Raw genomic sequence first — 11,459 nt, 5'->3', positions numbered from 1 at the left:
GCCCCAGGAAAGTATAGATGTGTCACAGTCACCACCGCGGGAGCCTACACTAAGTGAGCAGGCTGGGGGAGGGGAGCCCACAGAGCATTGTTGGGGTTTGTGAGGTGGAAGCTGATGTTCTGTGCACCTCAGCTACAGAGGGAAGGGGGAGACAGGAAATGGGGGGAGGAAGAGGAAGCCTGAGCTGGAAAGTCAGACAAAGTGGGTACTACAGAAACAAAGGCTGAGGAGACGCAATGTTAAAAAACCCACAGAGTGACCCAGAGCCCTGCCCGGCCCGTCTCCGGGCCTCCGCACAGCAGTACTACTACCAGGGGTGAGAGCAAGGATAAGCAAGAGACAGTTTGTGGGTTTCGAGTGTTGGTTTGTTTTTAAGATTTTTTTATTTTTATTTATTCTTTTTTTTTTTTTAAACGATTCCATTCATTCATTAGAGAGAGACAGAGAGAGCACAAGCAGGGGGAGACGCAGAGGGAGAAGCAGGCTTCCCGCGGAGCAGGGAGCCCGATGCGGGGCTCGATCCCAGGACCCCGGGATCATGACCTGAGCTGAAGGCAGACTCTCAACCATTTGAGCCACCCAGGTGCCCCTTAATATTTTATTTATTTATTTGTTAGAGAGAGAGAGAGAGAGCATAAGCAGGGGGAGCAGCAGGGGCAGAGGGAGAAGCAGACTCCCCAGTGAGCAGGGAGCCCGATGCGGGGCTCGATCCCAGGCCCCTGAGATCATGACCTGAGTTGAAGGCAGACGCTTAACCGACTGAGCCACGCAGGCGCCCCGGTTTTGAGTGTTATTAAGCATTGTCTCACTGAAGACATCCCCAACTACTTGTGCAGTAGAAGTAGCATAGTAGCGTTTCCAGCTGAGAGGTAAACAAACAGCTGCAGGGACCTCCTCAAGGTCTGATGGAAATGCGTGGTGGAGGGGCGCCTGGCTGGCTCAGTGAACCTGTCTGCCTTCAGCTCAGGTCCTGATCTCAAGGTCCTGGGATCGAGCCCCACATCCAGCTTGCTGCTCAGAGGGAGTCTGCTTCTCCCTCTGTCCCTCTCCCTACTCGGGCTTTCTCTTTTTCTCTCTCTCTCTCTCTCAAACAAATAAAATATTTTGAAAAAAGAAAAGAAATGCACAGTGGAGCTGGCTTGGAACTCAGGTCTACCAGGTCCCGCATTCTTCAGCTGCCCCTTGACCTGTCACCTGTCATAGGGGTGATTTAGGATTTCAGGTTCTTGCCCAGTTCTGAACTTGATAAGAGGGGGAGACAGCGCTGGAGCTGAGGGAGAGACGGGGATCCATCTGTTCATCTCCACCCCAACCCAGGCAGTGGAATCCCTGGCCCCAGCTACAGATAAACACACAGCGACCTTGGGCCTGAATAAATGACTGCAGAGACCTTGATGGAAGCAGAGAGGGCCTTTATTGAAGAGTTGGGGCGGGGGGCGGTCTGTGAGCTTCTCCCCTTCCTCCAACATCCCCTCCTCAAGCTAGGGCAGCAGGGCTGACAGGATGCTGGGGCTTTATACTCCCAGAGAACTGAGTGACCCCCCAACCCTCCCACCACCCCTTGCCAGGTGCTGGCGCCTTTGAGGCACCCCTCCCTTCCTCCTTCCCAGCGGGTCTCAGGAGGCACGCAGGTGCCCCTCAGCAGAGGGTGAAGCGCCGGGCACTGATGTTCATGCGCGTGAGGCCGAGGTGCCGCAGCGGCGGCGCCAAGGCGAGGCCGGCCCCCGGCTCCAGCTCCAGCTCCAGCTCCAGCTCCGCCTCGTCCAGCAGCTCTTGGTGCAGGTGACAGGCTTGGTCCACCTTCAGCCGGTGCAGCTGGGCCCGCAGCCGAAGCAACTGCCCCGCCAGCTGCCGGTCCTGAGCCTGCATCTCCCGCTGCGGCCGAGAGGGGGCGTGAGACTGCGCACTGGTCCGCAGCCGCTCGCGCCAGTCTTCCCTTCTGTCAACACCTGGGTCTTTGCACCGCCTGGGCCCTCCCCACCCCCTCTCGCCCCAGCTTGATCCCTCCGCATTGCTCAGATCTTGCTCTAAAACTAAGGAGCGACTGTTACACAAATACAGGTCAACTAAACTGCAGTCTCCAATTTAGAGGCTAGACATCCTTTTGTTTGCACGTACTGGGTTAAGAGCCACCTGAGTAATGCTGGCCTCCGCAGGTTCTGCCTACAGTGTGGTCAGTGCCTCATTTTGTCCTGCACTGCACCTTTGCGCTATAGCAATTCCCAGAGTAGGGGAGGCCATGCCTTCCCCATCTATGACTGGTGGCCCCGAAGGGCAGGGCTCTGTCCCCAGAGCCACAGGAGTAGTCGGTAGTAGGTAGGTTGGCTGGAATCCTGCTTCAGCAAGTCTCCCTGAATAAATCACTGGACAGGTCCATTCACGGCTCCTTAGCCCCAGGACAAAGCCACAGGAGTAGGGCAGTTGCTGGAGGTGAGGTCCATCCTCATCCCCTCCCCACACCCACGGTTGGTTCTCGGGTCCTAAGGATGACTGCCCACCCCACCCGACTCACCAGCTCCCGGCGGAGCCACTCAAGGGCAGAGTCCATTGAGTCGAAGCCGCAGAGGGTCCCGGGGTCCCCCAGCCCAGGTCTGGTTTGGGCCCTGCGCCACGCCTGGCTCTGGACGCGGGCTGTCCACTCCAGATACGAGGGCCGCCGCGTCTGCAGCTGCAGCTTGGCGGTCAGGGCCTTCACAGAGTCCAGGCTCTCTTCCTCCTCATCCTCTTCATTTTCTTCACCCACTGCCTGGAATTCCAGTGGCCCCAGGGACATGGTGGGTTTGGGGTGAGTGACGGGGCAAGGCTGCAGCTCTGGGAAAGGCTGGCAGTATGGCTGGGGGGTGACGGCAGGAGCCGAGGGTGACAGAACTGTGCCAGGGAGTGTGTGATGGTGAATGTTCAAGGCGAGTCAGGGAGGCCGAGTGTGTCAGGGTGGGTGAATAGAGAGGTATGGGAGGCCGAGTGTGCAAGGCCTGGGATTTTCCTGGCCTGCTAACCCGGAGCCACGTGATGCCATCCGGATGAGGGCAGGAGGAGCCCTGCTCCTCCGGCCCCTTGGATGAATTTTATTGTCTTTGCCCAAAAGGAGACACCCTGTTCCCAGAAAGGAAGTTGCTCCAGGATGAGAAAAGCATCATCCACACTAGAGTCTTGGCCTTCTTCCCAAGACCCAAGTTAAGGGGGGTGGGGAATGGATAGAAGGCTGATGAGCTGCCCTCTGTCCTCATGACATTTGGACATGTCACGGACTCTCTGTTGGGACAGATCAATAATTTCAAGCTGTACTCTAAGGACCTTTAGGTTCCCTTGGAAATCCCTCAAGGACTATGTATGGGATAAGGGCAGAGCCGTAGATGGGCTCCTAGACCCTCCCTCTCCCTGCCCCTCCCAGGGCTTCAACCAGAGCTGTTCCCTTTTTTAAACTTTGTATTGAAAAATACCAGGGGCGCCTGGGTGGCTCAGTCGTTAAGCGTCTGCCTTCGGCTCAGGTCATGATCCCAGGGTCCTGGGATCGAGCCCCGCATCGCATCGGGCTCCCTGCTCCGCGGGAAGCCTGCTTCTCCCTCTCCCACTCCCCCTGCTTGTGTTCCCTCTCTCGCTGTGTCTCTCTCTGTCAAATAAATAAATAAAATCTTAAAAAAAAAAAAAAAAGAAAGAAAAATACCAGACACACAGAAAACTTCACACATCGTAAGTAATGACAAGCCTTGCTGAATTCTCCCAAACTAAACCCACTTGTGTACCCAGCACCCAGATGGAACAACTGAGCATTACCGGCATCCAGGAATGCCCCTGGCCTGTCACTACTCTCCCAATCTCTGACAGCTACCATTAGTTTGCCTTTTTGTGTACTTCCTAATGGTTCTCAAACTTTATTTTTTTTTAAATGTGTTTTGGAATTTTAAGATTTTATTTATTTGAGAGAGAGAGAGAGAGACAGAGAGCACGTGCACAAGCTGGGAAGAGGCAGAGGGAGAGAAGCAGTCTCCCTGCTGAGCAGGGCTCAATCCCAGGATCATGATCTGAGCCGAAGAGAGAAGACAGACGCTTAACCAACTGAGCCACCCAGGTGCCCCTGGTTCTCAAACTTTAGTGTGCATGGAAATCTCCTAGAAAACGTGTTTAAGGAGACACGTGGTGGTGGGGGTGGGGCTGATAATTTGCATTTCTAATGAATTCCCATCCCAGCTGGTCTGGAATTTTACAATTCATACTCTTTTATGTCTGGTTCCTTTCACAGATCATTCCGATTTTATGTTTATATTATGGGTGTCCACCTATGATTTCTTTTCTTTTTGTGCGTGTGTTTTTTAAAAGAAGGGTTTTGCACACACGCACACCCACACAAACCTGGAACCTGGTGGACCAAAAGGCCCTTTGAAGGCAGGTGTCTGTCTTATTCTTCTTAGTAATCAGCACTTAACACAGTGTAGGCATCAGTGTTTAAGAAATGAAAGAATTAAAAAAAAAAAAGAAATGAAAGAATAATTGGTTGGATGGATAGATGGATGGATGGGTCCTCCAGTAAATCCTTTCACCTCTTGTAGTTTACCAGCTTGGGTGTGTCTCTTGCCAATCGGAAAATCCCAATGAACAGAACCTTCCTCAGTCATCTTTGGGTCCCCATACAGGGGCCAGCTCGGTGTATGGGCAATTCATATTTGGTTGAAGGATGGAGTGATAGTGAGAGGAGAGGGCAGGACTAAGCCAGGAGTGGCCCCCCGTAGAGGGCGCCCTCAGGCAGGGACTTCCAGCTGTGGTGGGGGAGGGGCACCAGCTACACAGCTGCTTCCATTTAAGGTGGACTAAGGGATTTCCCCCACCCAGCCTCAGATGTAGGGGAAGGAAGCAGACAGTTCCCAGTTTCGCACCCACCCTTTCCACCCCTTCCACCAGGGTACAAAAGAAGAGACGGTAATTTTTCTTTTTTAAGCCAGTGAGAGTGCCAGCTCCTAGGTTAAAAAAAAAAAAAAAACAAAAATGTTGAGTGCCACCTGAGAACAAGGCACGAGGTGAAGGGCTTTAAGCAAGATTATTCTCCCCATGTCACAGATAGATGAAATTGAGATTTCCTTCACAGGTTCTGGCCGGCGTCCTCGCTCAGAGGTGCTGGCAGCAGGAGCGGGAAATTCCTGTGAAACTGTTCGATCCCTTCCTCCAAGGGGCCTCCTTAACAGCTGTCCTGTCGGCGTCGCCAGCTGCCCAGCCAGTTCCTGTCCCTTTCGGAGCCCGCGCTCGCCCCGCCTGACGCTCCGGGAGTCTGTCCTGCTGGGCCCCAGGCCCACCACAGACGGAATGGAGTTTTCGGAGCTGATCCGTACCGGCCGGGCCCAAGCCAAGCTCCTGCGGGGTCCGGAGGCGCCCCCACTGCGTGGCACGCTATGCGTCACCGGCCACCACCTGCTGCTGTCGCCGGGGCCCCAGGCGACTTCAGACCTGTGGCTGCTGCTGTTGCGTAGGGTAGACTCCATCGAGAAGCGGTGAGACGTGGCGGGGGCGTCCCCGTAGTTGCGGAGCTTGCGGCTCCGCGGAGGAGGGGGAAGGGCAAGCGCGGTTGGCACTGGTGCCCCCTTGCACTGCGTCCAATCCGAATAAACTCGTTTCTCCCCCCCTGGTGGGGGGCGGGGGATACTAAGCCTAAGCCCGTCCATCCCCAGGGTCTCGGGTGACTCCGGCACCATCACGTTGCGCTGTAAGGACCTGCGAGTGTTGCAGCTGGACATAGAGGGCGTGGAAGCCACGCTGGACATCGCCCGTTCCATCGAGGTACGCCAGCGGTGCTCCCGAGGCCCTTAAGCTACCCCCATTTCGTAACGACGGGAGTAAACAGGGGCTATTGCGCAGGGAGACTCAGCATCCAGTGTTATCCTGGGACACAGCTAATGGCAAGGGATGCAGGGTGGTCTAGAGTACTTGCAGAGGAGGGAGCTGCGGAGCGCAGGGGCCGGGAGCGCGCGGGTGAGAAGATTTCGACTTTGCCCAGATCCCCCGACTTCCTTCCCCAGGCGCTGTCGTCCTTGGAATCGGTCATCACTTCCTTTCCGTTCTTCTACCGTCCCAAGGGCTTGAGATTGGGCGACGCCTGGCACTTCCACCCACCCGAACGCTACTACAAGCGAGTAGCTCGCGAGGTGGGTGCGGTCGTGGGGGCCCGCGGTTGCGCGAGCGCCGGGCCTGGAAGGGGCGTGAGGACCGGGCGCGCACTGAGTGCCCTAACCTGGCCTTCGCCTCTCCCTGCGCCGCAGACCAACGCGTGGCGGCTGAGCGAGGTGAACGGGGACTTCAGCTTGTGCCCCAGTTACCCCCGCGCCGTGATCGTGCCTCGCGCGGTAGACGACGATGCCCTGGCGCGCTGCGCCCGCTTCCGCCAGGGAGGCCGCTTCCCTGTGCTCAGCTACCACCACGCTCCCAGCGGAACCGTGAGCCCGCCCGTCCCCAGACTCCGCCACTAGGAACAACTGCGGCCCTTCTTGGCCCTTTTCTGCACTGGCCCGGCCAATTCGCGGCGCGCGGGCCTCCCAGGCTCCTGCCCTTTCTGGCCCCGCCCCCTCCGTTCCCTCCGCCCTCCCCGGACTCTGACCCCGCCCCTCTGTCCCAAGACGGAGTCTTGCCAATCTGGGACGGGTCCCCGGCCGTTCGGGTCCCTGGAGCCTAGCCCGGTCTTCGTCAACCCTGGACCCGCCCAAGGTCTACTCTTCGGGTTCCTTTCCCCTCCGGCTACACCCCACCCAAGCCCGGGCCCTGCGCCTTGTAAGTTCCGCGGCTAGGTTCCCTGCGCTCCAGCCCGCCCCTGCCAGGCTCTAGACCCGCCCTAGTGTGTAGACGCTCCCTAGGGGCTCCCCGAGCGACGTCCCCGGGCCGGGGCTGGGTGGCTATGGCTTCCGGAGTGGAGTCCCCGTCCGCAGGTGCTGCTCCGTTCCAGCCAGCCCCTGACTGGTCCCCAGAAAAGGCGCTGCGCTGAGGACGAGGAGCTGCTGCGAGCTGTGCTGGCGGGGGCTCGCCCTGGGGCCCGGGGCTTCGTCTTGGACACGCGCTCGGCTCAGGCCGCCAAACAGGCCCGCGTGACTGGCGGCGGCACCGAGGCCAAAGCCGCCTACCCGGGCTGGAAACGGCTGCACCGGCCCCTGGAGAAGTGAGAGGTCTTTCTGTCCTCTTCTGGGCGCTCTCCCACCGGACTCTTCGGGGATACGAGTGTGTGTGGCGAGGGGTGGGGGGGTGGGGGGTGTAGTAGGAGTAGGGGGTGTCTTCCAGGAACCTTGGGGACTGACTGTTAGGCATTTCTGAGTAGCCATCCTATCCGGTGAGCATCCCCACTTGCACCCCCCCCCACAGAGCTCATTTCTCTCTAGGTACCCCCAACCCTGCCTGGAAAGAAAAAGCCTCTCTTTACATTAGACTGGAATTTGTCTTCCACGAACAACCTCACCACACACACACACACACACGCACACACACACGCACATACATGCACATACACACACACCTCTCTCCCCATTGGTCCCAGCCCTCCCCTGAGGGCTCTACCTGCGCAGCTGTATCTATCCAGGTGGTGGTAGTACCAGGAGCAGGTCCTCAGGGAGTTTTTGTGCTTTATGGAGAGTGGACTGCTCCCCTGTCCAGAATACAAAACTGTTTATTCCTTTATTCAACCTGTGCTGATTGAGCACAGAGGCTGGGATGGTGGCCAGCCCAGACGGGGTTGGGAGATCAGCAGTACGTGGGCAGTTAGGGTTCAGTGTGATGAGCGGCAGCACAGAGCAGGTGCCCCTCTCCTGTGTGTAGGGAGTGCAAAGAAAGTTTCCCTGAGAACTGGAGGTGTTAGCTGGCACCTGGAAGAGGAGTTGGCCAGAGAGCAGAACATTCCAGGTGGAAGGAATGGCAGGTGCACAGGGGCAGAGCTTCTGGTCACTTGTCCTGTTTGGGGAGCTGCAAGCACTTCAGAATGGTGGACGTGTAGACTGTGGGCTAGACACAGAGAGAGATGGGGCTAAAGGGATGACAGGGACCAGAGCAAAGGTCTTGAATGTCATGATTATGAGTTTAGACTTCATCCTAAAGGCAGGGGGCAGCCACTGAAGGCTTTTACACAGGGCTGGAAAAGTCTCCATGAGATTTTCTCGCAGGAGGTCACATTGGTGATCTTGAGCAGGGCAGTTCCTGGGAAGCAGGAGCAGGTACCAGAATCCTAAGAATGTTGTGTTTCTCTTGTCAGACTGGGGCGCCCCAGGGAGTACCGTGTTGCTTCCATCAGACTGGGCTACTTCAAGGGCACTGGGATGCTTCCATCAAATTGGGGGTTTCCCAGGGCATTGTTTCCCAGGAGGGCTGTGTGACCCCCCCCAGGTACCCCCCAACAGACTAGGTCTCCCCCAAGGGGTCTGGGGTCTCCTCCATCAGATTGGGGAATCCTCCAAGATACTGAACCATTTCCATCAGATTAGGTGGGCCCCCCAAATGGTCCTGTGTCCCTCTTGTCAGATGGGTTCCTCTGAGGGTTCTTTGTCTGCCTCATTGGTCTGGAGCGCTTGTTCCCAGGCTATGCTCACCAGAGCTTGGGTGGAGATGGGGTGACCGGATTCCTGCTTGTGCAGGGGATGGCCCCTACAGGAGAGTTTCGTGCGCCTGGTGGAGGCCTGTGGAGACCTGGAGCAGAGCATGGACCGCTGGCTCAGTCATCTGGAGGCCTGCCACTGGCTGGCGCATGTGAAGGAGGCACTCAGCACCGCCTGCCTAGCAGCCCAGGGCGTGGGGAGGTAAGCCCCCTGCCAGGAGGCAAAGAACAGGACGGATGGGCAGGGCCCTCAACCCCTGGGCACACAGCCATGTCTCAGTAAGCACGGACAGCCTAGAAATGGGCCCATTTGGTTCCTGGCCCGCCCACCCCAGGCTGGGAAGGCCTGGCCACTGTTAACAGCCCTGGCCCACAGGGAAGGGGCCTGCGTCCTGGTGCATGGGGCTGAAGGCATGGACAGCACCCTGCTGGTGACTTCGCTGGCCCAGCTCATCCTGGACCCCTCGAGCCGGACCATAGCTGGATTCCAGGAACTGGTGGAGCGGGAGTGGATCCAGGTAAGTGGCTGCTCAGCCCCAGCCCTGCCCCTCCATCCAGAGACCCTGCTTCCTTGTGCCCATCGCTCTGCCCCCTCCCCAGGCCGGCCACCCCTTCCAGCTGCGCTGTGCCCACTCGGCCTTCTCCCATGCCCGCCCCAAGCACGAGGCACCCACCTTTCTCCTCTTCCTGGACTGCGTGTGGCAGCTGGGCCGCCAGTTCCCGCTGTCGCTGGAGTTTGGGGAGGGGCTGCTGCTGGCCCTGTTTGAGCACGCCTATGCCTCCCCTTTTGGCACCTTCCTCTGCAGCAGCGAAAAGGAGAGGTGAGCGAAGGGGGTGTCAAGGCGGGTCAGGGGCCAGGCACAGGCCAGGGTCAGATACCTGCTGCATCAGCACCGAGGTCCCTAGAAGACATCTGTCCCTTTTGGATGAGTTTCTCTTTGGGGAAAACTCCAGTGTTTTCTCCTCCCCTGCCTCCAAATCTCACCCTTCCCCTTAACTTCTGCAAACCCAGATTTGAATTGGTCCACGGCCAGTCCTTCAGACCTACCCACTCTGTTCAGAGCCAAGAGCCTAGCTTAAAAACAAAGACTGAAGGGGGAAGTTGCTGCCAAATAAGTCATTTCTGAGGCTCTCTACCACTTTGCAGGGTTGATTCTAGTGAAGCAAAGGAGTAGAGGTTGAAAACGGAGTCAAACTGTTTGGGCTTAACTTCCGGCTCCATCACTCACCTTGCTGGTGATCATAGGAAACCTGTTTCCTGTTAGTAGCAAGGAGGCTTCTAGTAGCAGCCGGCATGTCTGGGGGCCGGGGCTGCGTGTGGATTAGCTGGGTTAAAGCATGCGAAGTGCTTGGCACAGAGCCTGGCACGTGGGCACCCCAGCAGTGGCTGTTCTTACCATCTGGTTCGCCTGTTGCCTATGCTCCCAAGCCCCCCAAAGCCATCTTTCTCTCATCAGTCTGACATGAGGGGAGGGTTCACTCCTCTTCTCGCTTTTGTTGCTCAACAACCCCCCGCCCCAATGTTGTTTTCACTGACTCCACTACTGGGTCATCCCGGTTAGAAACTCTTATCTCGATGTATCTCCCTCTCCCCGGTCCTTCATATACAGTCTTTCTCCTAAAACTTTCTTACCTTTTCCTTTCCTGGCAAAGGCCCCTCCTACCGACCCCAGTCCAGACTCTTCTTTCCATGTGGGCTGTGGGAACAGCCGCCTCACTCTTCTAGCTGTCACCAGTTTAAAAAACTCACCCAACAGGGGCGCCTGGGTGGCTCAGTTGGTTAAGCGTCCGACTCGATTTCCGTTCAGGTCATGATCTCGGGGTCATGAGATCGAGCCCCGTGTCGGCCTCCACAATGGGCTCCGCACTGGATGTGGAGCCTGCTTGATTCTCTCTCTCCCTCTGCCCCCCACCCCCTGCTCGTGCTTTTCCTCTCTTTTTAAGAGAAAAAGACAAAAACCCACCAACACTCACTTGGGCCCTCTCCCATTTTCTTGCTCTTGGCCCTGTAGTCTCCCCTCCTAAGTACTTCCATGCTTTTGCACACCTGGTGAACTTCTGCGGACAGAACCAGCCCAAGTGGCACATTCTCAGTAACCTTCCCTGACGCTTCCAGGCAGAGCTAAATGGAACTCCTGAACAACTAGGACTTTGTCTTGTTCTACTTTATTCCAGTGTTCAGTACAGGATCTGACTGGCAAGAACATTTGCAGGAAAAAGGAGAGATTATCCCTGCCCCCAGGGTGGCTGTCACCCACCTAACCAGGGTTCCCAGTCCAGAATCCCAGAAGGCATAGCTTGAGTCTGGAAACTCACTGCCTACAGATGCCTGTGTGAAGTGAGGACTCGAACTCACTCCTTGTGGTCTGGGCTCAACCAGCCAAAAGAGCAACGGAAACTCCGGAACCCGCTCTACGTCCCCAATCCCTTGGCCATCTGGCCTTCTGTGGAGCTCCAGACCCTGCGACTATGGCAAGGTGACGCCCTACCCCACCTCCTTCCCTGGGGAGCTAGCCCCTCTGCTCAGCTTCCTTATCTGTCCTCCTCTTCCTCCTCAGGCCTGTTTCTGCGCTGGATCCGCCCGCCTGAATCTTCAGAGGTAGCCTGGGAGAAGGTGTGGCAAATAGTGACAGATAAGAAGACCGAGGGCTGTGAGCCAACAGTTTCAGCCTCTGAGCCCCAACTTTAAGTGCTGGCTCCTTGGATAGTGGTTGAGATGTTCCGGAGACCCCTCCAGGTCCCTCAGCACCTTTGGACCTTGGATGAGGGCGCCTGCAACCCAGCCTAGTCCAAAACATACTGAAGCTCCAGGTTTGAAGTGTCTGTGGTGTAGGGAGGTCTAACTAATAAAGATCTCCATGACTGGTATCAGCTCGCTGGGGTGTCACTGAGAAGGGAAAAGGATGAC

General features: G+C 57.0%; 2 protein-coding genes across 9 annotated transcripts in view; one reads left to right on the top strand and one right to left on the bottom strand.

The window, feature by feature from the left end:
* LOC102728317 (myotubularin-related protein 9-like) overlaps positions 1 to 11,422 on the top strand; it is a 39,398-nt gene extending 27,976 nt beyond the window's left edge. For 2 of the 8 annotated variants that reach the window (XM_081817972.1, XM_081817971.1), the window contains 10 exons: positions 5,081 to 5,480; positions 5,658 to 5,766; positions 6,006 to 6,131; positions 6,246 to 6,419; positions 6,906 to 7,132; positions 8,592 to 8,753; positions 8,928 to 9,069; positions 9,152 to 9,372; positions 10,877 to 11,028; positions 11,110 to 11,422. In XM_081817972.1, the coding sequence (XP_081674098.1) occupies positions 5,296 to 5,480; positions 5,658 to 5,766; positions 6,006 to 6,131; positions 6,246 to 6,419; positions 6,906 to 7,132; positions 8,592 to 8,753; positions 8,928 to 9,069; positions 9,152 to 9,372; positions 10,877 to 11,028; positions 11,110 to 11,240 (1,629 nt within the window). In that variant the 5' untranslated portion in view covers positions 5,081 to 5,295 and the 3' untranslated portion in view covers positions 11,241 to 11,422. Of the gene's footprint in view, positions 1 to 4,875; positions 5,481 to 5,657; positions 5,767 to 6,005; positions 6,132 to 6,245; positions 6,420 to 6,905; positions 7,133 to 8,591; positions 8,754 to 8,927; positions 9,070 to 9,151; positions 9,373 to 10,726; positions 11,029 to 11,109 lie in introns of those variants that run through there. The other 6 variants (XM_006734161.3, XM_081817974.1, XM_081817969.1 and 3 more) reach the window with 6 other exon arrangements.
* Positions 1,396 to 2,981, bottom strand: FAM167B (family with sequence similarity 167 member B). Its single transcript, XM_006734162.3, has 2 exons — positions 2,513 to 2,981; positions 1,396 to 1,875 (listed from the first exon to the last, which is right to left on the bottom strand). The coding sequence occupies exons 1-2, from the start codon at positions 2,771 to 2,773 to the stop codon at positions 1,639 to 1,641; spliced, it is 498 nt and encodes a 165-aa protein (XP_006734225.2). The 5' UTR covers positions 2,774 to 2,981; the 3' UTR covers positions 1,396 to 1,638.
* Positions 11,423 to 11,459: the final 37 nt, after the last annotated feature.

Source organism: Leptonychotes weddellii, chromosome 4 (genome assembly GCF_054177405.1).
Source record: "Leptonychotes weddellii isolate Sample4059 chromosome 4, ASM5417740v2, whole genome shotgun sequence".
NCBI classification, from domain to species: Eukaryota; Metazoa; Chordata; class Mammalia; order Carnivora; family Phocidae; genus Leptonychotes; species Leptonychotes weddellii.
The sequence above is the reverse complement of the archived record's forward strand: the minus strand, read 5'-3'. Positions and strand labels throughout refer to the sequence as shown.

Bases quoted from the DNA above. Each gene is read 5' to 3' on its own strand.
- FAM167B (XM_006734162.3), bottom strand. From the start codon at position 2,773: ATGTCCCTGGGGCCACTGGAATTCCAGGCAGTGGGTGAAGAAAATGAA. The intron at 1,876-2,512 runs GTGAGTCGGGTG...TCTCGGCCGCAG, and splicing joins AGTGGCTCCGCCGGGAGCTG to CGGGAGATGCAGGCTCAGGA.